The 25,001-nt window shown below is 41.5% G+C and overlaps 1 protein-coding gene across 4 annotated transcripts in view; it reads left to right on the plus strand.

The window, feature by feature from the left end:
• Positions 1-25,001, plus strand: part of LOC127361945 (cell adhesion molecule DSCAML1) — a 96,387-nt gene that overhangs the window by 36,026 nt on the left and 35,360 nt on the right. For all 4 annotated transcript variants that reach the window (XR_007884370.1, XM_051397138.1, XM_051397137.1 and 1 more), the window contains exons 4-5: positions 22,909-23,055; positions 23,771-24,049. Coding sequence is in view for 3 of the 4 variants with exons in the window: in XM_051397138.1 (XP_051253098.1) it covers positions 22,909-23,055; positions 23,771-24,049 (426 nt within the window). In the remaining variant the exon portion in view is untranslated. The remainder of the gene's footprint in view (positions 1-22,908; positions 23,056-23,770; positions 24,050-25,001) is intronic.

Genomic DNA, 25,001 nt, shown 5'->3' on the forward strand with positions numbered 1-25,001 from the left:
CACACACACACACACACACACACACACACACACACACACACACACAATGTATAGCCATGTCCATAAAATTGCACTATTCATACATTCATGCTCAGCCACTTTCACACATCAGTTCCTTGCAAATCCATCAGTCACAGCTGAACAATGTGCATTATTTAAACCAAACATTATGCCTAATCTGACATGCAGTGAAGTGTTCCTAGTGGTAGCGACAGGTGACAATTTGATCTGCTAATACAAAACCAAATCACTATAGTAACTAGTGTTAATGTTAGAGTTGTCTTAACTACGAAGAATGCAAACTTTGTTCATTCATCTGTTCTTCTTTTACCTCCTGAACAAGCAATCTGAAATCCCAACTGTTTGTGTAGAAGCAATACAACATTATGTTAGTAACAAGTACGTTTAGCTGTGTTAACGACATTTTGGGGACATATATCACACAGTTGCATTATTGGGACTCACCTAGTATAGTGGCTTTTGGTTAAGGTTAGGATTGTATTAAGGCATGTATAATTTATATTTAAGATTAGGGTAAGCTAGGTAGTCCATATATACAATGTCTGCTAAATAACAAAAAATAAGTTATTGGGAGTATTTTGTCCCTATTAACGGTATATTTGTACATTGTCTCTCAAATTTAAACATTCATTCTTGCATTTTTGCCTTGCATAATTTGAATTTGACTACTAGAGTGTTTTAGCGGCCAATGTTTATTTGTGCCACTGACTGTTTGCTGCACAGTAGCTAGCTTGCAATGTGGGTGTAGTGAATGGCTGCTAGTTTCTAAATGTGTGTGTCCCCAGCACCTCCTTTCTTTCCCCCAGTTTTCCTCTTTGTTGTTGGGTCAAAGGGCCTTGGGATAAGTGCAATTGTTAAGCACAAATAGAAAACTTTTCAGTTCACATGGACATGCTTTTACCTCAATTTGCACTGCATCCTAGAGTGAATTAGGGTCTTTGCACACTACTTGTCCTTCCATTGCTTTTGTATGCCATTAAGCCACCTTTAAAATCCACTCTTTGTTCAGTCTTAACACACCTTTAGGACTTTTATATGTTTTATATCTTTATAAATTGAATATCTTTCCTTTTTGTATTGTTGATTTTACAAAACAAGTAATTTAAAGTTGTCACCTTGGGCTCTGGGAATTTGTGACAGGCTCTTGGATTTGACACTGAATAGACTAAAAGTTGAATTAAATAATAGAAATAATATAATAAAATAAAATAGTGAGATTAACCCATAAAAACACGTATCTATATCCATTTTTATTTTCTAGACAGAGAGCAAAGACATAGATAGGAATAGTGTGTGACATGAGTGAAGGGATGGATTCGTGTGGCATGGAAGCCTGTTTAGGACTCATAAATAATTCTCTAGCCTGGTCTTGATCCTTCAGCCCTGAGGAAATCCCACAGCTGACCAGAGAAAACACACAGGACACATCTTAGACTTGACCTTCTACTGTATACCCACACACAAAACACACTCAAGCCTCCTAAGACATCTCTCTTTCAACATGGCCTCTTTCTGTCTCTTGACCCCCACTTACTCTCTTTTTTTCCTCTCTATCTCTCTCAGCTTTGCCAGGATCGGCTTAGCTTCTACACATCCTCAATGATAAATAAATGTTTCGCTTTGTCTCCTCATCAATAATGTAGACTTACTTTAAGTGCTGCTGTGGGGGCTTACATTCTTTGTCTTTTCCCTCTGTTGTTCCTTCTCTCAATTCTTTCCTCACCTCTATCCCTCCATCTGATAGAGGAGAAGAGGCAAAGAGGGGAAACATAAAAAAGCACTCAGAATCTCCTCCAGTCTTTCAGGGCCTACCTGTGGCTTTTTGAGAGAGTAGCATGGATTTACCTGAGCAACAGGAGGAAACAAAGAAGTAGAAAAGATAGGATTAAAACCGATTCATTTTTTGGAAGATTTTATAATTATTATGGATAACAGAGTGAAAACTTGTCATTTATGCAAACACAGTGTGTTGCCTTCTTTAATGCTTAGGGTTTAAGCATCCAAAGCTTTTGGAAATTCATAGTTTTGATATCGCAGTTATATACGTAGACGTTATTAGCAAACAATATATGACTGAGGAGTTATTATACTGTAGCCTGTCACCAAGACAGGCCCGTTTATCCCCTGCAGTACAGGTTGTACCATTGTTGGTTCTGTGTTTGGCATCCACTTAAACTACAACTAAGAGCTGCACAAAAGCTACAGCTAATTACATATGGTCGACTATGAGATCCTCATCTATTGCAACAGATAATCATTTTTGGAACCAAGATGCTAGAAAGTGGAGATTTCTATGCCTTCTTTACATGAAACGTGCTGTTAGTCGATCTCCCTGACTGTCTGGATTGCAGGACACTTACTTTGATTCTTTGGTGACATCTGTGGACTGTTTTACATGTCCACTAATATCTTCAAGAACATCTTCAAGATGTGGTGGTGTTGCAGCACCCCAATGATGAAAAACAAACTCACATTTCAGTCAAACAATTGAGCTACCCAGCAAACACTTGGCAACAAAATTATTATATGAATGACCTTGCATCACCTGCTCCATTCGCTCATTTATGTAGTTTCTTAACTCTTCATTAATATGACATATTTCCATTGCATTTTCTCTGATTGCTACATGAGCACAGGAGTATTGTTGAAGCTGCTTTTTATTGTAACAAGCCAGGTATTGAAGCTTATTCAACTGTTGTACTCATTGTAAGCCATTCTGTGTAAAAGCATCAGCTACATGTCTAAAGAGTGATTGCACAGTGATACATTTCCATACAAGAAGATGATTAGACTATTGGACTAAAGACAGAAGTCAAAAGAAAAGAAGGAGCACAGAAACTGAAGGCTTTTGCAGTATAAAGGAATCACCTTGAGTTTTTTTACATTTGTATAATGTGCCTCATTAACCCATGTGTGTATAAACGCTTGTGTGCATGTGCAAATGTATTTTGTGCTTGTGTGTTCATGTGTGAGTCTACCACACTAAGCAAGGGCGAGCACAACTGGAATAAAAAAGCTTGTTGCTTGAGCATTACCCTGTACAAAACAGTTTTAGTGAGATTATTTTTTGAAAGCCAGAGCAAAATTATAACAACGAGTGTAGAATATTGAACAAATCAGTATGCTAACTATTTATGGAGGTATTTTCTCCTTTATCTCTGTTTTGAATGCCCAATTCGCACTGCAGTCCTTATTGCTGCAAAGTCCTACTCTTGGTGTAAGGGGGTGTAGAGATGGTACAGTGCAGATAGACCAACCAGAATGAGCTGCTAGTGATGCAACAAGAATATGATTCCTCAACAGATTCCCATCTATAAACATTGACAATTGCATTCAGTGGAACCAAGCAAGAAACACCTCTGCTGGGAATTAAACCCTGGCATGTGCTTTTTCTCTGTGCCACCCAGGCTACCTCAATCAACGTGCAACCATTTACCAATATACAGGCACATCTGTTATGGTACATCTATGAAAAAATCTACTTCTGTCTAGTATTAGAATTGGGGTTTGACAAAATCCTGTAATCCTGTAAATAAAATATGTGTCACTGCATTGAATCAAACCATATAAGTCCAGAAGAACTTTTCATGGAAGTTGGAAAAGCACAGGTATATTAATGACATACCACAGCCTTGCTCATGGATATACCATACTGTCCTTTCATACATTAGGTTATCAAAGGGATGGCTACCTTGGTATTAAAAATATACCTGTAGCAAAGTCTCTATAGTCTCATGTATATATTGTCATATTGGCTGAAACGACTTATACTGTATCTCTATTTCTGAGTATGTACTGTAGGTGCACCCATTTTACTGCATGTCCTCTCAGAATACTGCAGGACAATACTGTACATAGATATGTGTGTGAGTGTGTATCTGGTAAATGTAACCTGACAGTATAAAATGCCTAGAAGAGTGTGTCAGCATTTGGTGAAGCAAGCGATGGTATCTGTGTGTCATTGTGGTCCACGAGTTTCTGAGTAAGGAGCTGCTGTGTATCTGATGTGATGTGCAGTGTATGCTGTGTGTCACAGCAAAACAGCTGTTCCTGCATACAGCCGTTGGGCACCTGTGTGAGTGTGTGTGTGAGTGTGTGTGTGTGTGTGTGTGTGTGTGTGTGTGTGTGTGTGTGTGTGTGTGTGTGTGTTTGCGTTGTTGTATGTGTGTATATGTGGAAGGGACAGACTGCCTTGTATCACTGTCACTCACAGAGACAGAGAAAGACACTGATGTTGTTTCACACTGACACTTATCTGACTCCACTGTCCTTAACTCTTACCCTGCTCCAGGCAGATATATGTGTTCTTGTGTGTCATACAGTCACATCACATCAAACCATGGCACCCAAACTCTGGCCTTAAGCCCATTTCTCTCCTCCACAATCATTTTTGAGCACCTTCACTCCATGCTGTTTCTTTTCTTTCTCTCCTTTCTCTAACCCTTCAGCAGTCTGGATACCTCTTTGAATTTGAAACATTTGCGAGTGGCTTTATTCCTCTTTGTTGTGTGCCCAATCACATTTTGTGTGTGTAAGGGTTATTGAATCCACTATTCAAATTTGAATCCTTTAGGTCTATTAAGTCTAAAATCCTTTAGGTCCTTTTAGGCCTAAAAGTTGAAAAATTGACTATCACAGAAGTAAAACTCAAGTTTTCCAAACAGATTACATATTTGCTATTTAGATAAATGACTAATTAAATGTTTTGATCATTGTTATTTGCTGATTGAAAAAATAGATTAAAAAGATTAGAGATTAAAGGTTAAGTTAGATATTCTGTTTATTCAGAGTTTAACCAACAAGCAATTTTCTACCTTGGATTCGTATCCAAAATGGAAGCCGCTTTTAGAACCAAACCCTAGTATTTGTGTTGTGTATATTTAGTCCACACTGTGGCTGTGTTTAAACGCACACTTGATATTGAGCCTAGATTTGATGGCTGCCATATTGCTGCCACATTACTGCCATGTTTCTGGCCTTGTAGTAGCACAAGACTCTAACCTTCAGCAGAGGTTTGTGGGTCACAGTCTTGTGTCTAGCTTGCTTCAGTTGTGATATAAATGTGTAATTGTGCTTTTATGGTACCACTAATGTCATGAAAGTGGAGCCAAAGGACCTCTGATCTATTATGAAAGAGACAATTATAAATAATAATGACTTTGGGCTAAACAGAGGGCTAGTCTTCTGCCCTTCAAGTCAACCTCCTGGCTGTTATTATGAATTGAGTCACACAGAGGGTTTGATGTTTACCTGGAGTGAGCAGGGCTGTACAGAAATATTCTTTATTTTCTGCTCTAGTTCTGTTACAAAAATACTGTCTCTGATGTTGTTATGCTCTGAATTCATGGGGTTAGGCCATGGAACGCACACACAAATGCACACACACAGTCAGCAGTCATGTTCTGCCAGCACTCCTTGTAATCCCTCAGACAAATTACAACGTCTTCTCCTCCTCCTCCTTTCTCCTCCTCCACCTCCCTCACTCTACTCTCTCCTTCCAGCTGCAATTGGATTTGGATAAAGATGGCTTTTCCTTTTCTTTTCTATTCTTCCCTGCTTTGGCTAAAGAGGGATTTGCCCGGGGAGATTACACACAAACACAGACACACATATATGCACGCTCACAGACTGCTGCGCGCAGACGTTGCATTTGAGGAAAAACATCTTCACTAACAAACAACCCCCCCCCCAAACCAACCCCTTAGAGCCCCCCCCATGCCTGCACTATAGCGACAAGCTTCATAGCCAGAGGTCAACTACCTCTCTTGCCTTTGCTGTCTTTCACTGCTTTGCTTCTTCTTCTCTCCCACACACTAGGTCTCTGTGACTATTTAACTCTTTTGTGCTACTTTCTCCATCTTTCCCCTCTGTCTTCTTTGCGCTTCCTTCTCACCTCCACCACACCCCACCAGCTTCATTCACTCTTCTCTTCCTCCTCCTCTATCTCATTATTGTCCTCAGTGCTCTTGCTCAGGTCAGAGGAGTTGGCCTTAACACAGTGTGATGTTAACTCCAAGCCCCCCACAGAGTACTGCTTTCTCAGAGAGCAGGAGTTGACCTCCTGCCACTCCACCGCGAGCAGTTAAACTCCCGTAATGGACAGTGTGTGTTTGTGCTCTATTGGCGTGTATGTGTGCGGTAAGATGTCATGAAGCAATGTGAAGAGGGAGACTCCATCAAAATGACTGTAATAGATAACTCAGCCATTTTGCATAGTACAGTGTAGTATGCATACTATTAGGCTATTACGACACTCTGAAAAAGGAAATACGCCCCCAGGGACTAATTTGTGTGTGTGTTGGGGTAGAGGGGGTTGGTGGTGGTGTGACTGAATAATTGAAGGGTGGAGGCAGCAGATGGTCTTTAACCCTGAACCCCAGACAAGACAACAATCAATATTTAAGCAGAGAAGGAATGATACACTTCTCACACTCACACACACACACACACACACACACACACACACACACACACACACACACACACACACACACACACAACCACACATACTGTATATAAACTCTGTTACACTTTCTTATGAGAGACAGTACATGGCTGTCGATGTGTATGATGTATGGAGTCTTTTGAAGGAGGGACTTTGAGTGTGCAGTGAGTTTAGAGTAAAGATGTGTAGTTTTTTCTAAGTGTGTGTGGTGTTCGTCTTTATTTTGCCAGTAATTTTTGTTACTTTAGGGTTGATTTTTGCACGCTTGTGGCCAGCATTAAAAAATTGTTTTGTTTAGGCACTGTTTCTATGCACACTGTATATGTCATGATAATGTATGTGCACAGAAGGGGACGGACGTCATATGTTTTGAATTGTACAGACAGTTGGTAAGAACCACAGTGTCTTCCATTTCTCCCCCCTTTTTCTCCCTCTGTCTCTCTCTCTCTCTCTCTCTCTCTCTCTCTCTCTCTCTCTCTCTTTCTCTCTTCCTCCCTTGGCCACCAGTAGTGGTAATGGGGAGGGACCTGTCAGCTCACTTAATGCAGCTAATGTTTGCCTGCGCCTGGGGACACGAGCACAGAGACACACACAGTCCTGACACACACAGCACTCCGCTCTCTCCCTCTGTCACCACTCTGTCACATTCCCTCTCTTCTGCCTCCCTCACCCTCCTTCCCTCGCTCTCCCACTCTCCTTCCCCTCCCTGCATCCCTCATTCTCTTCCAGCTTCTTCTCCCACACTGCACTGCACCCAGTCTGTTAATATTTTTCAGCGTCTTCCCCCCCCTTCACAGCTTGATGCTTTTTAGACCATAGCTATTATAATCACCTTCACCTTCCATATTACTTATGTGCTGTTGTTATTCAAAATGACCACTCCATTTCAACAGCAGTGAAGTGGTCTCTTTCAAATAAAATAGTCTCAGTTTACAAATAAGACTGGCATTACTCTGTATTTTCTTCCCGTCAACACATGCCATGAAAAGACAAAAAAATCAATGGTGCATTAGTCCATCTCTCAATACTTTCTGACTTCTCTGACCTGTCTATAGCACTCAGCCACACACCCATTCATTCCTACTAAAGATGCAACTCTCTAACAGGTCACAAACAGGAGTAAATGTTCATTTAAACGAATACACATTTGGTGCATTAGTGACTTTTTATGGCAGCAGCATGGTAAATGTGGGATTGACTCAAAATACAGGGGCCATATTCATCATTATGAAGGAACATGTCAACCGGTGCAATGGTGTGACTCCTTTATGTGTTTTTAAGAGTTTGTGGATAGAGGTATGGCACAGAGGAATATCAGGCTTTAAAGACTATAAAAAACTTGTCATTCAGTCAGGTTTCTTTTCATGTGATTTGTTGTTATTAAGAAAATATATAGTCTTATTATAGAAAAGAAATCTAGGAGAATTCAGGTCGAGTCATCTGACCCCTTTCTCCTTTTCTTTGCTGTAGTCAAACCCAAACAAACAAACAAACAAACAAACAAACAAATAATACAGACATTTTGAATGCAACACTTTGCTTTATGCTTGTAAATACCACTATAGGCATGCCCCTGTACTAAACATAAACAAATACAAGCCAGTGGAGAGCACAGGAAACAGCTACAAGGACAGGCAGGGAAGCTTAATAAAAACAAATGGCTTATAGAAACAAAAAATACTTATGCTCTCTTTCTATCTCTTCCCTCCTCCCTCGCTGCTGCCTCCCTCCATCTATTCCTCCCCTACGCTCTGTCGCTCTGATGAATATCACCCAAGCAAATCAGAGATGCAGAGGAATCTCTCTCATTTCTTCCCCCTCTTTCCCCTCTCCTTATCTCTCCCTTTTTCTCCACCCCCTCTCTGTTTCTTTGGCTTCCCTGTCTTTCTCTCTCTCTCTACCCGATTTCCTTATCTACCTTCCCTTCCTCCCCATTGCGTATGTGGATCTCATTCTCTCTCATTATGATGATTTGAGGTTCAGCTTCAGTTGCTGGCCCATTAAAACCAAGCAGCAGCAGCAGCAGCAGCAGCAGCAGTAGCAGCGGCGGCAGCAGCAGCAGCAGCAGCAAGCCTTGCCTTTCCTTATACTGCAGGCAGACAGCTAGGCAGCCTCATAAGATGGCCCCTACTCTGCATACAGCATTATAAACTGAAATACAAAAATGGCCCATGTCTGCACTGTTCTTGTGTCCAAATATAATATGTTGGAATTCTCTCATGCAGCAGAGATGGTGGCACACACACAGACATGGTAAATGACCTTGGCAAATGCCAACCTTTGCCAAACTGCCAGCCCTTGATGAGACCTCCCACTCTTTAGGGAGGGATGTTGAGGACTGTATAGGGATTGGACAGTGGACAGAACAGGAGGGGGAGTGCTTTCTGTTGTAAAACCCTAGGTTTGGGTAAGAGGTGGGGGCACAGGTAGGGGCCAGGAGACTGCCATGGCTCTTTGACACTGTCCTACATGGCTGGATCTATATGTATCTGCAGAGAGCTCATTCTCTCCTGTGTTTGGACTATCATTAACTGACAGACATCCATAGCCATCCCAACAGTATAATAACACCACAAATAATCAAAATGACTGGACACACAAAATACAGTTACTATGATTAAGAAAGGAACGAGCCAATGACAGCACCATATCATGAGTGTGCTTGTGTTGCTTTGCTCTTTCTTGCATTGAGAAGAAGGTCGAGAACATGGAGAATTTCAACTTCATGGTGTTTTGTAGCCACAATAGTTTCTCCAACATGCTTAGAATGGAATGGTGAGGTGAGGGTGTTGCAATCTGCAATTTCAGTGTTAGATGCTAAATCCTACACTCTGGTCTTTTAATTTTTGTTTTAATTTGTTTTATTTGCATATTTTTAAGTTATTCTGGTGTTGGCCCTTTTTGTTAAATCAATTGAAAGGGTTAGATAGAGATATGGTGGTTTTAAATGTCCTTCAACCAGAGTGATCATTGGTTGACAGAACAGCCAGCAAACAAAAGGTTGAGAGAACTCAGGTTATCACACATGGTACATTTAGATTGATCCATGGGTCCGTGTACCGATGTGTTTGCATTTATAATGTTAAAACCGATTTCCTTCTTGTGAATGGTAAATCTTTACACCCCTATTGTAGGATCTTTAAACTAAATATCATAAAGAGGAATACATTTGATTTCTGATTAAAACATTCAAAGCTGAATTATAATGAGAGATCAGTTCATTTAATAAGTCATGCAAGGGATTAAAGTTCCAGTTTTTCTGCTCTTTAGACATAAATAGATAAAAATGATTTTCCAGAACTTCATTCAAGGTCACTTATGTCTCTGTGCTCTATAAGACCAATGTTGTTCTTGTACTTTCTCAAGGTTGCTCACATTGTTCCTTCTAACGTGAATTTGTCAAAGCTCCTTTATTTGATCAAATTTTGTCTTGCTTACAGTCAACTAGCAGTATAGCAAATAATACCTCAGCTTACAGCACCCAAGCCATTCGATTCAGGCAAAGCAGAAACAGAGCTTCAACGAGATGCGAGAGCTACTGTACATTGATTGTGATCAATCTGAACCCACAGTCCTGAGCAGGTCAAGGTTCTGTTGCAGACAGCAGGGGCTATTGTCTTCAGCAGGAGTCTCTCACACACTGTCTTTCTTCTACTTGTGGGATAGTGGTAAATTGAGGAAGGCCAAAAACAGTGCTATAGTAGATTTCACTTGACTCTGTGGTTCATTGCTCATTTATTATACACGCCAGTGACAGTAACCAACCTTCTTTCATCTCTTAAAGGGGGACTCCACCAAATTTTAAAAGTCTGTTTGCAGGTTTTGGGGAGTACTATGCATATATGAAAAGTTTTCAAAAGCCTTTTGTGGCTTTTGAGGGAGCTGCACAAAGTCTAAAGATTTGCTTCAATTGATGTCACTTAAGTCAGCGTTGGTTGGGGCTGAGAACTACAAGTTTGAAAATGAAAAGAAATCTGTTGGTGTTGCAAAGATGTGAGTTTACTTGGACCTTTTTAGGTTGCTCATCATCTCTGTTTGAGGCTAGCGGCTCAAGGCTACATTAGCTGCAACTAGCGTAACACACCCAAATCTCTGACCTGCAGAACTGTTGGTGTTCCAGTTGCACTGTGGGTAATGGCACCAAGGAATTTGTCGGGAAAAAAAAGACAATATCATTGGATCTGCCTAAACTGTTTATCACAAGTCTCACAGGGTTATATGAGTCTAATGCTAAATTGGTGGAGTCCTCTTTTAATAACTTGCATTTATTTCTCTTTCGCTTTCACCCCCACACTTACTATCTTTATTATGACTACTTGCTATAGTATAAAGGCCTAGTGTGTCCGGTGGGCTGCAGCTATCTGTAATGGTAAGTGGAATGTAGGACAGTTAATAAATTTAACAGTATCAGAGCCCAGCAAAGGGAAAGAAACATGGTGTTTATTGAACCGTTTGGATTGTTGTACTGCTGTCCTGTTAAGCATGCTTATCTCCAAGAATCACACATCACCATGCCATGGGACGCTGGATCAGCTGACAAGACCACAAAGCACGCCTGACTAGCCACTCTATGTGTGTATGCAGGCGCTTGCCTGCACATGGATGTATTTGCAGTGGGGACTTTGTGCTTGACTGCTTGTGTAACTCTACATATGCTGAGTGCGGTATGTTTGTGTGACAAGGAGACAAAAGAATTCCCAGACAAGGGATTGTGAGACAGGAAGAGAGAAAATCTGGAAACATGAAAGCATGAAATCGCACCTTAGCTAGACTCCCCATACTTTCCTCCAGCATCAGTGACCTCATCATCATCATCACCTTCCCTGGGATCTTCCATCTTTTTCTTCCAGTCCTCAATCTGTCTTTTCCCATTCTCTCTCTCTTAGTTCCTCTTTGCTTTCTTCCTTTTTCTCTCTCTTTCTCTCTCCTCTCTGTCTCCTTTTTTTATGTCCCCTCCCCCTTGGTCTGGCAGTGACATTGGGCTAAAGTGGGACAGAGTGTAGGGGGGCAGTGAGGCAGAAGAGACAGAGAGACAGCCAGGCAGGGAGGCAGGGAGAGCTGCTGCTCTGCTGTGGTGCCCCCCTTCCTCTGAGCACGTACCTCGGGCACTCCTGGCCCCTCAGGCCTCCCTGCAACGTCTGGGGGACCCGCTTTTAGCATGTCACCACTACTCCACTCCAATCTGTAACATCTGTCTCTGCAACTCTTTTGCTTCCCATCATCCCTCATTTCTTTGACTCCTCCTCCTTCTCCTCCTCTTCATCCTCTTTTGGGTCTCTGTCGCCAAGATGCCCAGCAACAGCGGTGAGGGTGCATCATCACGGTGGCGCAGGCGAACGAGGGGAGCCAGGCAAGGAATGCGTAGGAGAATTGCAGGCCTTCTCCCCCCTCCCCCCCCCCCTCTCCTTCCCTCGCCTCTCACATCCGCCTGCCATGCAAGGTGCACTCAGCCGCACACAGGCCTTGCTCCCCGGTGACCCCCTGCTCCCTGAGATCCAGTATGTGTCACTGTGGTGCAGCTTACATGCTGTGGCACTGTAGTACTCCCACTGAGGACAACATAGCTTTACAAAGGGCAAGGCTATATTGATTTGTGTGAGAGTTTATCACATAGGTGCCGGCACTCTCTCTGTCTCTCTCTTCCTCATGCACACAGACACTTTGCATTGTGTGTGTGCAGATTACACAGTATCATTAACTTGCCACAAGTAGACGGTGGAATTAAGTTCAGCGGTTAAACACAAAATCCACGTGCTGCTTTAAGAAGTTTTTTCCCTCTTTGCCATGTCTTCCTCTTTATAATGGATGAAAATCACACAAAACCAACCTGTGTATAAAATTAGACTGTTCACAAACCATTGTTTTTGGGTTTTCCACAGCAGGAATAAGGTCAGGCTTTAGTAGACTTTACTGTGTGTGTGTGTGTGTGTGTGTGTGTGTGTGTGTGTGTGTGTGTGTGTGTACGCATTGTGATGTTTATAATGCATTAGATATGTCACGTTAGCCTTCTCATGACTGGCGAGCATGTCTCTATCCATTATCTATGAGACTAAATAATTAAAGACAAAAGCGACACAATGCACTACATGCTGAGTCTGGAGTATGTGTTTGTATACATGTATGTCTCATTGTCAGTGACCAAATGGAATTTCAGATAAGTGTAGTTGGAGCCATTTTTTAGTTGTCTATCAGAGCTTAATTTTAACAGGAAAGAAATCATGCAGTCTGAAGACAACAAGGTGTTTTTGTGTCACTTTGGCTGCCCTATTTATAGTATTTCTTTCTTTTTTATTTCACTTTTCTAACAATTTTCTCTTCATCTCTTCATCTAGACATCCACACAAGCCTCCATCTTGCTGCTTGAATATTTATGGTCATTCCAATTAGTATGGAAGAGGCCTTTAACCATTACAGAGGGAAAGACAGACATGAAGACACGGGGGGTGGGCTGATGATAAAAACAGACAGATTATCAGATTTCTTCTTCTTTCTATTTCTTTTGGTTTGGATGAGTGCATTTTTCCATTTCCTTTATTTGTTTTTCTTCTTACTCTCTCTTTTTCTCTTTCTCTCTACTCTCAAGCATGAGTTGTTCAGAGAGGGTGAGGGGTGTGTGGGTGTAAGGGGTGTCACCTTCTAACAACAGATATAGAAAGAGAAACAGAGAGACAGCAGCAGGAGGAGAGACAGAGGTAGAGAACAGAGAAACCAAGGAAACAGATAGATATCGAGATAGGGAAAGACAAAGAAAACAGGAGACGTGGTGGTGGTGTTTGGGAGGGCGGCAGCTGGCATTTGACGGTGAAGCATGCCTTTTTAATGAGTGCATTAGTCCTCTGCATACCTATCCTCAGATCACTGCATCACACTGAACCTGGTAAACAGACGGAACAAGGGAGGAGAGGAAGGATGAGGTCAAGGGTTGGGGCCGAAAACCGAAACACTTGTAGAGAGATAAGAATAGACTGAGTGTGTATCTTGTGTTTCCTCTTCAATTATTCTGCCTCTGGTAACTGTGTGTGTCCTGCACTCATAAAGAGAGAAAAAGAGACAGTGCCTGTGAAATTCACACAATTTATTAACCTTCTCCTGTTATTTTGACATAACCTCTTCCCAGTCCTTACACAAGCTTTTGTCTCTGGTTGAGTCAAAGAAAGTGGCAGAAATACGCCGTCCTTGTGGTGCTTTCTGTGTCTGGCTTGTTCTCAGTAGCACTTAACTATTATAGACTACTTTGAATGTGAATAGAGAGGAGATAGGAGCGAGCGTCATTCATTTCATACTAGAGAGAGAGCGGCTCAGATAGGGAAAGAGCCTATTGTCACTAGGTGTAGATTTCCCTTTGTCAAACACATGTCAATTCTTCACACCCAACAGAGGAGAGGAGAATAGGAAAATTATAGCAGCAGAGAAAAGGATGAGGGGAGAGAGGGCGGGTTGGAAGGCGGGAGAGGAACGGAGGAGGAGGGGAGTGGTATTGATTTGACACTCGGGGAATCACACCACTGCTCTGTTCATTTTCATTCATCTGCCCTTGTAATAGGGGTGTTAATATGGCAGGTAGGGGGAGAGGGCAGGAGGGGGATTTAGGAGGATGAGAACATTTTATTAGAATCCAATCGTTATTATCCTTCACCCCTGCCCACCTTTCAGCCCCCACACACACCAGACATGCATGTCTGCACTGGTGCTACATGCTTTAGACCCACACAACCACACATGCACACGCTCATGCCTCTAGATGTGAGTGAAGGTGGGGTGAGGGTGTTAATTACATGTTGGGACTGAATGGACTCACAGTTGTACAATGTTTAGAGTGTGTATATATGTGTGTGTGTTTGTGTCTGTGCATATGTGTGACGCAAGGCGGGCGCTTAGATACAGTATGAGCAACTCAAATGAAATAGCTTTTAGTAGGCCTTCCCAATGCCTCCATGAAATCAGCTATAATGGGCCCTTGGTAATTATCAAATAAATTAGCCAGGGGAAAGAGAAGAGAAGAGAAGAGAAGAGAAGAGGAGGAGGAATCAAGACTCCCTTCATTCTTTTTCTCTCTGAAAAATATTTACCTGTTAACTATGTAATATTCAATGCAATATATTTTATATCTTTTTATACTACACTGGTAGACCATTTGCTCTGTGTGGTTTACCTGACACATCCAAGTGCCTTTAATGCTTTAAATATACAGAAGGAGAAACTACCTCTTCGTATTTATAAGTATGATCTTATTTATCTATGTTGTTTTTTGTCCTTTTATTTCTGTATTTAATTTTCTTGATTCGTCATTGTACGACAAATAGACTTTTTTAGTCTTATGTCTGATTTGAAAAAAAAAAAGCTTTATACAGGTATATAATATAATAGTATATATAAAAGTATATATACTATAGTCAATAGTATATATATATATATATATATATATATATATATATATGATTTTTGCATAGAGGCATTTTGGCGTGATCACATGCTGTTGCTATGCAAATCAGCGTTGATTTTATTATAGTGTACTGCATGTTTTATGATGTACATTTCTGTAAAATCGGTTCAGTTAAAACAAACCACTGATTTTCAGTCCTCATGTCCACAGGGTTATACAAGCTATAATTTTTGAAGAGAACTAAAAGATCTGAATAATTTCAAACCACTTAAATGTTCTGGAGAACACAAGAACAATAATACAATAAAAATGTTTATTTTTTGTAAAAGTCATAGATGGTAAAAAGAATAATTCTTGTAACCATGACATGCAATATTTTTGCCAAAAAACAAAAGGTGCAGTTCGTTTATACTGGAATTTCACATGCATTGATCTTGAAGCATCCAAATACAAAGAAATAACTGACCTTGTTGTCATCATGGTTTACCAATGATAATTACTACTTCACTCTTTCTGCAACTATTTTTTACACACTTGTTTATGTTGCGACCACTTAAGAAACTTGACATTAACATGGTGTCACAATTGTGCTAGCTAGACTACTGGATAACCATTTTAGATTAAAACAAAGACATCAGTGTGTTGCCATGTGTGTCAGCTCTGTGCTCTCTTCCTGTAGCTTTGCACACTTCACTGATCATCTTTGTTTAGCTGCTGACAAGGTTTCTCCAATATGTGATTGTTTAGTGCTTGTTTGTTAAACCATCTGATTGACTGTTATGCCCTTTTGTTATATGGTGTATCTGTCACACCGTGTTTACCCACCACAGTTAACATCCACCTTGTTTACCAATGTTAGATGCTCTGTTACTGTCTCTGGTAGGGAGTTGACTGACTGCTGGTAGGCTGGGCTGTATTGCTGGGCCATATGCCACATTACTATTTTATTACTCTGCCACAGTATCCACTGTAGATAACATTACCCTCAGACACACACACAGACACAAACACACTGTTTAATTGTGCCAAGCATTGTACCACTGAGACCTGTACGATGAGACTTTACACAAGAAGGTTTTCCTATTTTGGGCTACAGCAGCTGAGCTGTCCGTGGTGCTACCTCAGCCAGTAGTTCTGAACATTTGGAAATGTAGCTGTCCATGGTGCTGATCTGCTGTAGATCCTGGACATTTCTCCTAACTGCACCTCAAATCAAATCATACACTAATTTGAGCATGGTTATATGCACTAGATTTTCATAATGGCATGTTTTCTAGCTTGTTACAAAATCATCAGCTGTACACACGGCTCTGTTTGCTCACTGAGTGATGCATAAATAATTGATGAATAAAGTTGAGTGGATGCATCTTGTTTAACGGTATTGATGTACAATAACTCTAAAGGCAACCTCAACCCTAATCTGTCATTTAAACATCCTTATACATCCTTCAACTTTATTCCACTGTACCATAAATATTATTGTACTGGTTCATAGTTTGCTGGAAATAGGTCCATTTATCAGATACTTCTTTTTGCATGCTTATACAGTCTTGTACTGCCATTTAAAGACATTTAGTTTTGTGTGGAGATGAGTGTAGAATTGTGGGTTCAGGGTAGCTTACTTCAGTAGATTTCAGTGACCATTGGGGAAAAAAGGGCAGCAAAAAACAATGTATTGTCAATGGGACTTTCACATCCAAGCTCTCTGGACAAGGTGTGTTGGTAGAATAGAATAGAATAGAATAGAATAGATTTCACTGAGGTCTTGCTCTTTTTTACTCTTTCTGTCAGCACAGTGATTGTGAGTTAAAAAAGTGGTTTGGATTGATAACAGTAAAACTGTTGGAAATCACAGATTTTATTGTACTTTGTCACTACAGCTAAGATGGAGCCTTTAAAACACTGACAACTTATGTTGGCAGGCAAATGCACAACATCCTGAAACACACTCTCACTTCCTCACAGATATTCAGATGTGGACTCACATGTACTGTAAGTTCAGATCTTTCATAGCCACTGCAGAATGTGGGACAACTTGTGTGTGTGTGTGTGTGTGCGTGTGTGTGTGTGTGTGTGTGTGAGAGAGAGAAAGAGAGAGAGAGAGAGAGAGAGAGAGAGAGAGAGAGTAAAATTAGCAATCTAATCATAAGCAGATAGATGGATAGACACAGTGGAACGAACGAAGAAACAGAAGAAAAGCAGAAATGAAAAGTTGAATCAGGAGGACGAGTATAAATAAGGAATGTGTAGGTGTACTCCACTGTCTGCTTATCGCTGTGGCATCCTGTAGTGAGGATGCTCTGCACAAAAACACACACACATACTCACAATTTGTTGAGTGCACTCTGCAAATTGTGAGTATGTGGATTGTGAGACAGTGGGAGTAAGACTGTGTAGATTGTGAGACAGATTGTGAGTCTACTGCATGTGTGAGTGTTTGTGTATCTGTGCGTGCAGTCCATTTGTACAACTACTGTCTGTATTGTACCGAGCCTGTGGTCCATTTAGCCTTAAAATCTGAAAGGCAAACCTTGACAATAATGTTCATTACAGTCTTCAGCATGTGTTTTTGTTAAAAAGCACAGAGTGAAAAATAAAGTGACTTGATGCACAGAGAGATGTGTTGAGCTCTTCTGTGGCCTGTAGCCCAGGCCTGTGAATCAATTACCGATCCATTCAGCAGTTTCTCTCCTCTCCTCTGATCTCCATCGCCATCATTTAAATGGCTGATTCCGTTTTTACCTCTAATGAAGGGTACTCTGTCGCACACACACGCAAAACACACATGAAATGCACACTTGCACATGTCGCTGTGTGCCACCGCAGCGCCCCCTACCCAGTTGTTGTCACGTGAGTGCACGGGCCCTAGCAACAGCGAGCGAGAGAGCGAACAAAAAAGAGAGATCCTGGTGAGAGCAGGGGAGAGAGGAATGGATAAAGAGAGGGAGAGAGAAAGAGATGGGAGGGAGGGAGGGAGGGTGAGCCGTAGAGCATTAATAAGTGATGAGTCCAACAGTGTGAATTGCTGTTAGTTAGCATTGCTGCAGCGCCGCCTTCATTTGCATGGCAGCACCAAGAACAAACCCCCTTTACTTACGCCATTTCCTCTCTTGCTCTGTTCCTCTCTGGTATCACTTTGTTTCTCGCTTTCTGTTTTATCTATTTCTGTCTCTTTTCTCTGTGCTCTAGCCAGCATCTCAATATATATATATATATCTTTTCTTAGTTACTTTTTTTTTATCTTGCTTTCCAGACTGATCTGATCCTCCTCCCAACCTCCCTGGTGGCTGCAACATTCCTATATTAACATTATCATTTTATTTTCTCATTGTTTTGCTCTTTATGATCTCTTATGTTGCTTTTCTTTCTGTTTGATGATAATTTGTTGAAAATGGCAGCCATATACTATACTGGGATAAATTTAGCTGTGACTCCTGCATCCCTTCATCTTCTGCCTCCATCTTTACCTCCTCTTCCATTTCACCTCCCCTTCCCCTCCCATGTCTCCCCCACCTATCTCAAAGAAGAGGGTGTCCTCTCTCTGGGGGGACTTTGGGGAAGACAAGTGATGCTCCAGGGCTCCCTAATCCTTTTTTCATTGTGTGTCTCTCTCTTCCTTCCTGTCTCTCTTTCTCGTTATTTGCATGTATGTGTCTGTCTGTGGAATTTCTGGCATACATGCACACACACACACACACACACACACACACACACACACACACACACACACACACACAGATCCAGCCGCAGCAGCTTCACTCTGCACTTGGCTTGACTTCCTGCCTCGGGCTGATCAGCTGAACTGATTCCATTACTTACAGACCCCCCTGAAAGAGAAGGAAGAGGAGCACGGACTAGAAAGGAAAAAAAAGGCAGGGATAGAAAGAGGTAGAGGGCAGAGGGGAAACTGGAGGAAAAGAGACCAGGAATGGAAAATGGAGAATGTCACGCAGATGTATAAGAAAAAATTTAAAGAAGGGGAGGAAAGAATTGGGAAATAAGGAGGAAGTGAGGGGATTTTGCGCCTCCCTCGGGTGTGGGATAGACCTCAAAAAACCTCATCCTGCCTCCCACAGCAAAAAAAACCCAACAAAAAACAGCAGACGAAGAAGCACGTATATACAAACACACACTCAACAACAACAACAAACTCCTGGAGGCGTAGGCAGACTAGACGAGAATTGATCTCCTCTCCCACAAGGAGAGGCTTGCAATGGGGAGAAAGAGAGAGGGAGAGAAAGAGAGACAGAGAAAGAAACGTAGAGGAATTGTTTTTACCCATGTGTGGCTCTCAGGCCTGCAGGCCCCTCATCCCTCTCACTCTCACTCCCTCCTCTGTCACTCCCAACGGCATGTTTCTCTTTATCTCCCTATCTCTCCCTCCATCAATCTCCATCTGCCGTCCTCCTCCCTGTAGGGTCAGCCCCTTCCTCTCTTCCAATGGAGGGAGGCCTCCATCGTTGCCTGCGCCCACTGTTTTAGGTGTGTCACATCTTCACAGACAGCAGGGGAGCAGGCAGCGACTAGAAATTAGATATCAGGTAGGAAAGAGCAGCAGTGAAAATAGGAAGTGAAGACTAGTATGCTGAACTCAGAGCAATCAAGGGAAGACGGAGGATAGAATTATTTTATTAATGAATATTTAATTTCATGTGCCACTCTCATTAAGCATTCAAATTTTGACCATTTGACAAAGTAGTTATTTTTCTTGGTCCCTATTCTCTTTATTTACTGGCTAACGGCATTGTCACTACATGCTCTATCAGGACATGCCTTGTACTGTTATTTCCAAGGTAAGCTACTCAGCTATGCATCATTTGGTATGTAAATGTACTGTACAAGTACTAGGACACATTTTATGGAAATCTTTTTTGTCTGTTTAGTTTTTGCCGCTTTTTAACAGGCCGCAAACACAATAGATCGATGGAAACTGTGTTGATGGGACATTGAATGTCTTAGTACTGCCAAAAATTCATCTTTACAGTCCTGCATTATTATTATTTGGTATGAATTTGTTTTGAGTTGCAGCGCTACACTTCCTATAATGCTTTGTATGATGAAAAAAGACATTTGAAGATGTCAGGTCAGACTTTGGGAATTAATTGATTATTTAGAAAGAAATCATCCGCAGGGTAATTGATGAAAGAAAAAAAAAAGACCCCTTCTCCTTAATGTCCGCTGCACCACATTCTTTTCTCTCCATTCTTAAGCATCTCTGAATTTCTTACTCTGCTCCCCACTCTCTCCCTCCTCCACCCCCTTCTGGTCTGTCTTCCTCTCTACAGGCATGTTGTGACAGGGTGTAGCAGTGTGTTATACAGGGTTCTACTCACCAAGTGCATATTATCCTGTAAGGCTTAATACCCAGGTTGGAACAAAAGGGCAGGCTTGAAAATTACAGCTTACGTCGCTTAGCACTCAGCACAACAGTCTGACTCACATGAAAACACGTGTGTGTGAACTTTCACATGCAGATGCACAGGAATCTTACACATTCACATGGATATATATTTTATTTTTGTATGTACATCTATATACAAGACAATATAGACTTGAATCAAATGTCTCAAAATAGATCTGATGTTTTATTATACTGTACTAAATACTGGGTATTATTAGACTCTAATGGCACTGTATGTGCTGTAATTATTAATCAATTGATTAGTTGATTGACAGAAAGTTTAGTTTGAACTGAACAAAAAAAAAATTGGAAGACCTACGAAGACCTCCTTGGGTTCTTGAAAACTATGATGGCAATTTTTCACAAATTACTGACTTTTTACACACTAATTAAATATTCAGAAGATTGATCAACAGATTAATTGATTAATAATAACAGCCCATAAATAATGTTAATAGTTTAGTCAGTCAAAACCTTTCAGCTTTGACACAAGAAGTAAATCCTTCAATCTTCTTCACATCTCAGTCTTGTTAGAGTGATAGAGCGTGTGTGTGTGTGTGTGTGTGTGTGTGTGTGTGTGTGTGTGTGTGTGTGTGTGTGTGTGTGTGTGTGTGTGTGTGGTGTTGGCTGTGTCTGTGTCTGTGTGTGTGGGGGGCAGGGAGCCAGATCAGTCCTCTCAGTCGTAATAAATCTCCTTTGGATGGAGTTGTGCAGCTATAAAATGCATCGATTGTCATTGCTCACATTGTGGCAGGAGACACACACACAGACGCACACACAGGCTTGGTTATTGATACGTACACATTCATATCTACACATGTTCATTGATATTCACACATGCACAGTCATTTATTGACATTATGACATCCATACATGCAGAAATACATACAGACGCATACACACTCATATTAAACAATGAACATACATTTTGTTAATCAAATCATAGAAATAAGAACTGAGAAAATCTGATTATTAACTACCGATATTGACTCAAAAATTAGAATTTAAAAACAAAATGAAAACCAACCAAAACAGCAGCCTCTTCATCAGCAATTAAACACATTTAACAGCTAACACCCTAAGTGTTTCGGGATAAAGTTGCTATGCAGTGACTAGGTGCTGACCTACAGTGTTGCTTGGAGCTGTGTTTGAGTGTTTGTTTATGTGGCACATATTTCCAGTAATCAAGTATTCAGTGCACCTGTGTTTTACTCAAGTCCTCTCTTGTCAACATTGCAAAGAGACATCATGTACAGCAAACAGCCAGCATGTTCACACACACACACACACACACACACACACACACACACACACACACACACACACACACACACACACACACACACACACACTGCAACAGCATTCGCATAACCAAACAATCTGCAATCTACTACAAACTCTGAAGTGCACACTGTCTAAAATAACCCTTTGGGGGGAACAGAATACAAAAAGATTCAGAGAAGCGGAAAGAATCAGACACTGAAATACACTCTCCTCTTCTCTTTTCCTGCCATCTCTCTCTTCTCTTCTTCTTCTCTCTTACATACACACACGTGCACATGCTGTTTCTATTGACACGAAGATAAATCAGAGGAAGACCGAGCAGTCACTGATGTGAAATGAAAATGACTCTAATCTGCTGTTACCATAACACACACAGGCACATCAATTATTAAGACCTACAATAACTCTCCTCTCTCTTCTCTCTTTCTTTTTCTCCTCATCTGTCTTTCTCTATTGTGTATATCTCGCTAGATGGATGGGACACAGTATGTTAAAAGCTCCCATGTGCTGCCTAAGTGCTGTGGTTGGGTCTTTTGTACATTCTAGTTCTGCTTTTTTTATTCTTCTGAAATCAGTGATTTCTCCTGGAAAATGTGCTCAAGGTTTGTCAAGAGGGTCTTATGATGGAGAGGTTGGCATCTAGAATACTTCAAAAGCAGCACATATCTTACATGACCTTCTCCTCACTCCGCAGCAGTCTGTCTTTGTTTGGTTTGCTTTTTTTAGCAGTTGAAAATGTATAAAAAATGTAATACAGTGAATACAAATCTACAGATCTTGTGGGTCAAGAGCGGTTATATATCTCACAACATTTAGTATAGTCAATAAAACTTTAGAAGACGTGCAAGCAGTGACTATTTATGAGGAATTGTGTATTTGTCTGTGAAAAGTTTTAAAGTATTGTGTGGGCAAATCATTTTATGGGATGTGTTTTTTATTCTGTACTTGTTTAAAAGAAAAATTTATTCAAAGCGAGGCTATGATTAACAATGGCTACTGTGGGAACAAGTGACAATTATTGAACAGAAATTGGGACAAAGTGTTCATTACTTACTTTTGTGGTAAAACCACTGACATATAATAGAACAGTCATAAAGTCAGTGAACTGTTTAAGTAATGAAATCTAAAGTTTGTTAACATTAGCCACCATAAGTTACTGGTCATACCAGACCAAGTAAGGCTGTAGCAGCAAAACCCCTGAGTGTAGCAAGGGTGAGTTTTATTGCTTATGTATCTTAGTAATTGAAGAACCTGCAAATACATCCACATAGACACAATGCTTTACATTCATTTGATATGCCTTTGTCTTGTCTTATTTCTTACTCAAATATGTTGACTAACATAGCCTTCTCCCCTCTGTGCTGTCATCCACAGGTAACCGTTTCTTCCTGACCTCATTTGGCGCTCTGTATATCTCAGAAGTGCAGAAGGAAGATGCTCTGTCCACCTACCGCTGCATCACAAAGCACAAGTACAGTGGAGAGACTCGCCAGAGCAATGGAGCCAGGCTCTCTGTTATGGGTAGGCAGCAAGTAGACATTTATACTCATAGTAGTTGCTAAATTTCAATCAAAGCATGATTGTATGAGCGGTGGCTTGTTTTCAGGAGACAGTTAGCTTAGCTTAGCATAAAGACTGGAAACAAGGGGAAACAAAAGCCACTGACCTCTGAAACTCACTAATTAGCATGTTGTATTGTGTTTATTTATTAGGTGAATATTGTTACATTTAGACAGAGCCAGGCTAGCTGTTTCCCCTGTCTCTGTGCTGAGCTAAACTAATCATCTGCTAGCAGTAGCTTCATATTTACTGTAGACATGTGAGTGGTGTTGATTTTCTCATTTAACTTCAGCAAAAAGAGTTTTTCCTAAAAATAAATCTGACTATTCCATAAAAGGTCCAGTGTGTAACTTAGGATCTTCGAAATTTAGGAGGATCTATTGGCCGAAATTGATTATAATATGTATAGGTATGTTTTCATTAGTGTTTAATCACCTGAAAATAAGAATAGTTTTTTGTTACATTAGAATGAGAATGAAACAAAGTACAGACGCCACAAATCGCAGCATAGTTTCTCCCTCATGCTTGGAAAGGGAGGGTGAAGCATTGCAATCTGCAACTTCACTACTAGATACCATTAAATCCTACACACTGGTCCTTTAAAGATCTAAAAATCAGTTAAAGGACTGATGATTCTTAATAAATATATAATTTCTGTGATGTGCTTCACCAACAGACCCTACGGAGTCCACCCCGTCAGTGCTGGACAGTTTCCAGTCCGGTGAGGTGCAGGTGGGGCACAGTGTGGAGCTGCCTTGCATCGCATCTGGTTACCCAAACCCCACCATTCGATGGCTAAAGGATGGTCGGCCATTACCTGCAGACTCCCGCTGGACACGGCGCATCACCGGTCTCACCGTTTCTGACTTGAGGCTTGAGGACAGTGGCAACTACATCTGTGAGGTCACCAACAGCTTTGGCTCTAAGGAGGTGACAGGTCACCTCAACGTCATAGGTAGGTAAAGAACTGAAGAGAGTATAGTAGAGTGATAAAATCTGTTCTGTGCCCACCTCTCTCCTCACCTCTGTGCTACACTGACAACTACAGATGGAGCAAAAGAGTGAGATGGACAGAGGTAATGAATGTGATGTCAGGTCATGGACAGGCGCAATGGAGACATCATTTAAGCTCTGTTGGCTTTGCCCTGGCCCTGTGCCTCCTACACGCCCCCCTTCCAACCCACCCTCGTCTGGGCCGAGCGTGAGCTTGATCTCCAAGGACGGCTTGTTCCCCCTGCCGTGCTCTCAAACCTCAGTGAGGCGTCGCTACGGTGACAGAGCAGAACAGCGGTCGTGCAGGCCTGTCGCTCTGTTTACCGAGGTTGTGAGAGAGGGGGGATGGAAAGACAGGGAGAATTTCATAAAGTTGTATGAATGAAAGACGTGGGGAGGTGGTGCAGATAGAGGAGATGGCACACTTGTGGAGAGAGTGGGGGTGGGGGTGGAGATGGAGTGCCGTTCGGGAAAAGGGTGAAGTTAGTGGACAGTGGGCAGACTGGCCACAGGGCACATCACTGCGCAACCCACAAACCTCCTATGACAGGGCATGGAAGGTGGTACACACACATACACACTTGAATACACGCTTACAGTACATGCACTTATTGCCCGTGAAGAAAGTCTTACACATGCACTGTCGCTCCCTCACACACATTCAGCAGCCTCCAGCACTTAACACCAGCTGCTTTATTGCTCACTGACATTTTCTCCCCTTTCTCTCTTTCTGTCTCGGTTTTCCCCGCTGCTTAGCGCACACACTCTCTTTCTCACACACACACAGGCAATGGCAGAAATATTCACACACAAACAACATATACATAATCCCTTCACACACAAAATATGATTTGTATTGCCCGGCTAGGATGGCGTAGCTCAATTCAAATTGCTTTAGTTCAGCAATGCAAGAC

This window comes from Dicentrarchus labrax, unplaced genomic scaffold (genome assembly GCF_905237075.1).
Source record: "Dicentrarchus labrax unplaced genomic scaffold, dlabrax2021, whole genome shotgun sequence".
Lineage (NCBI taxonomy): Eukaryota > Metazoa > Chordata > Actinopteri > Moronidae > Dicentrarchus > Dicentrarchus labrax.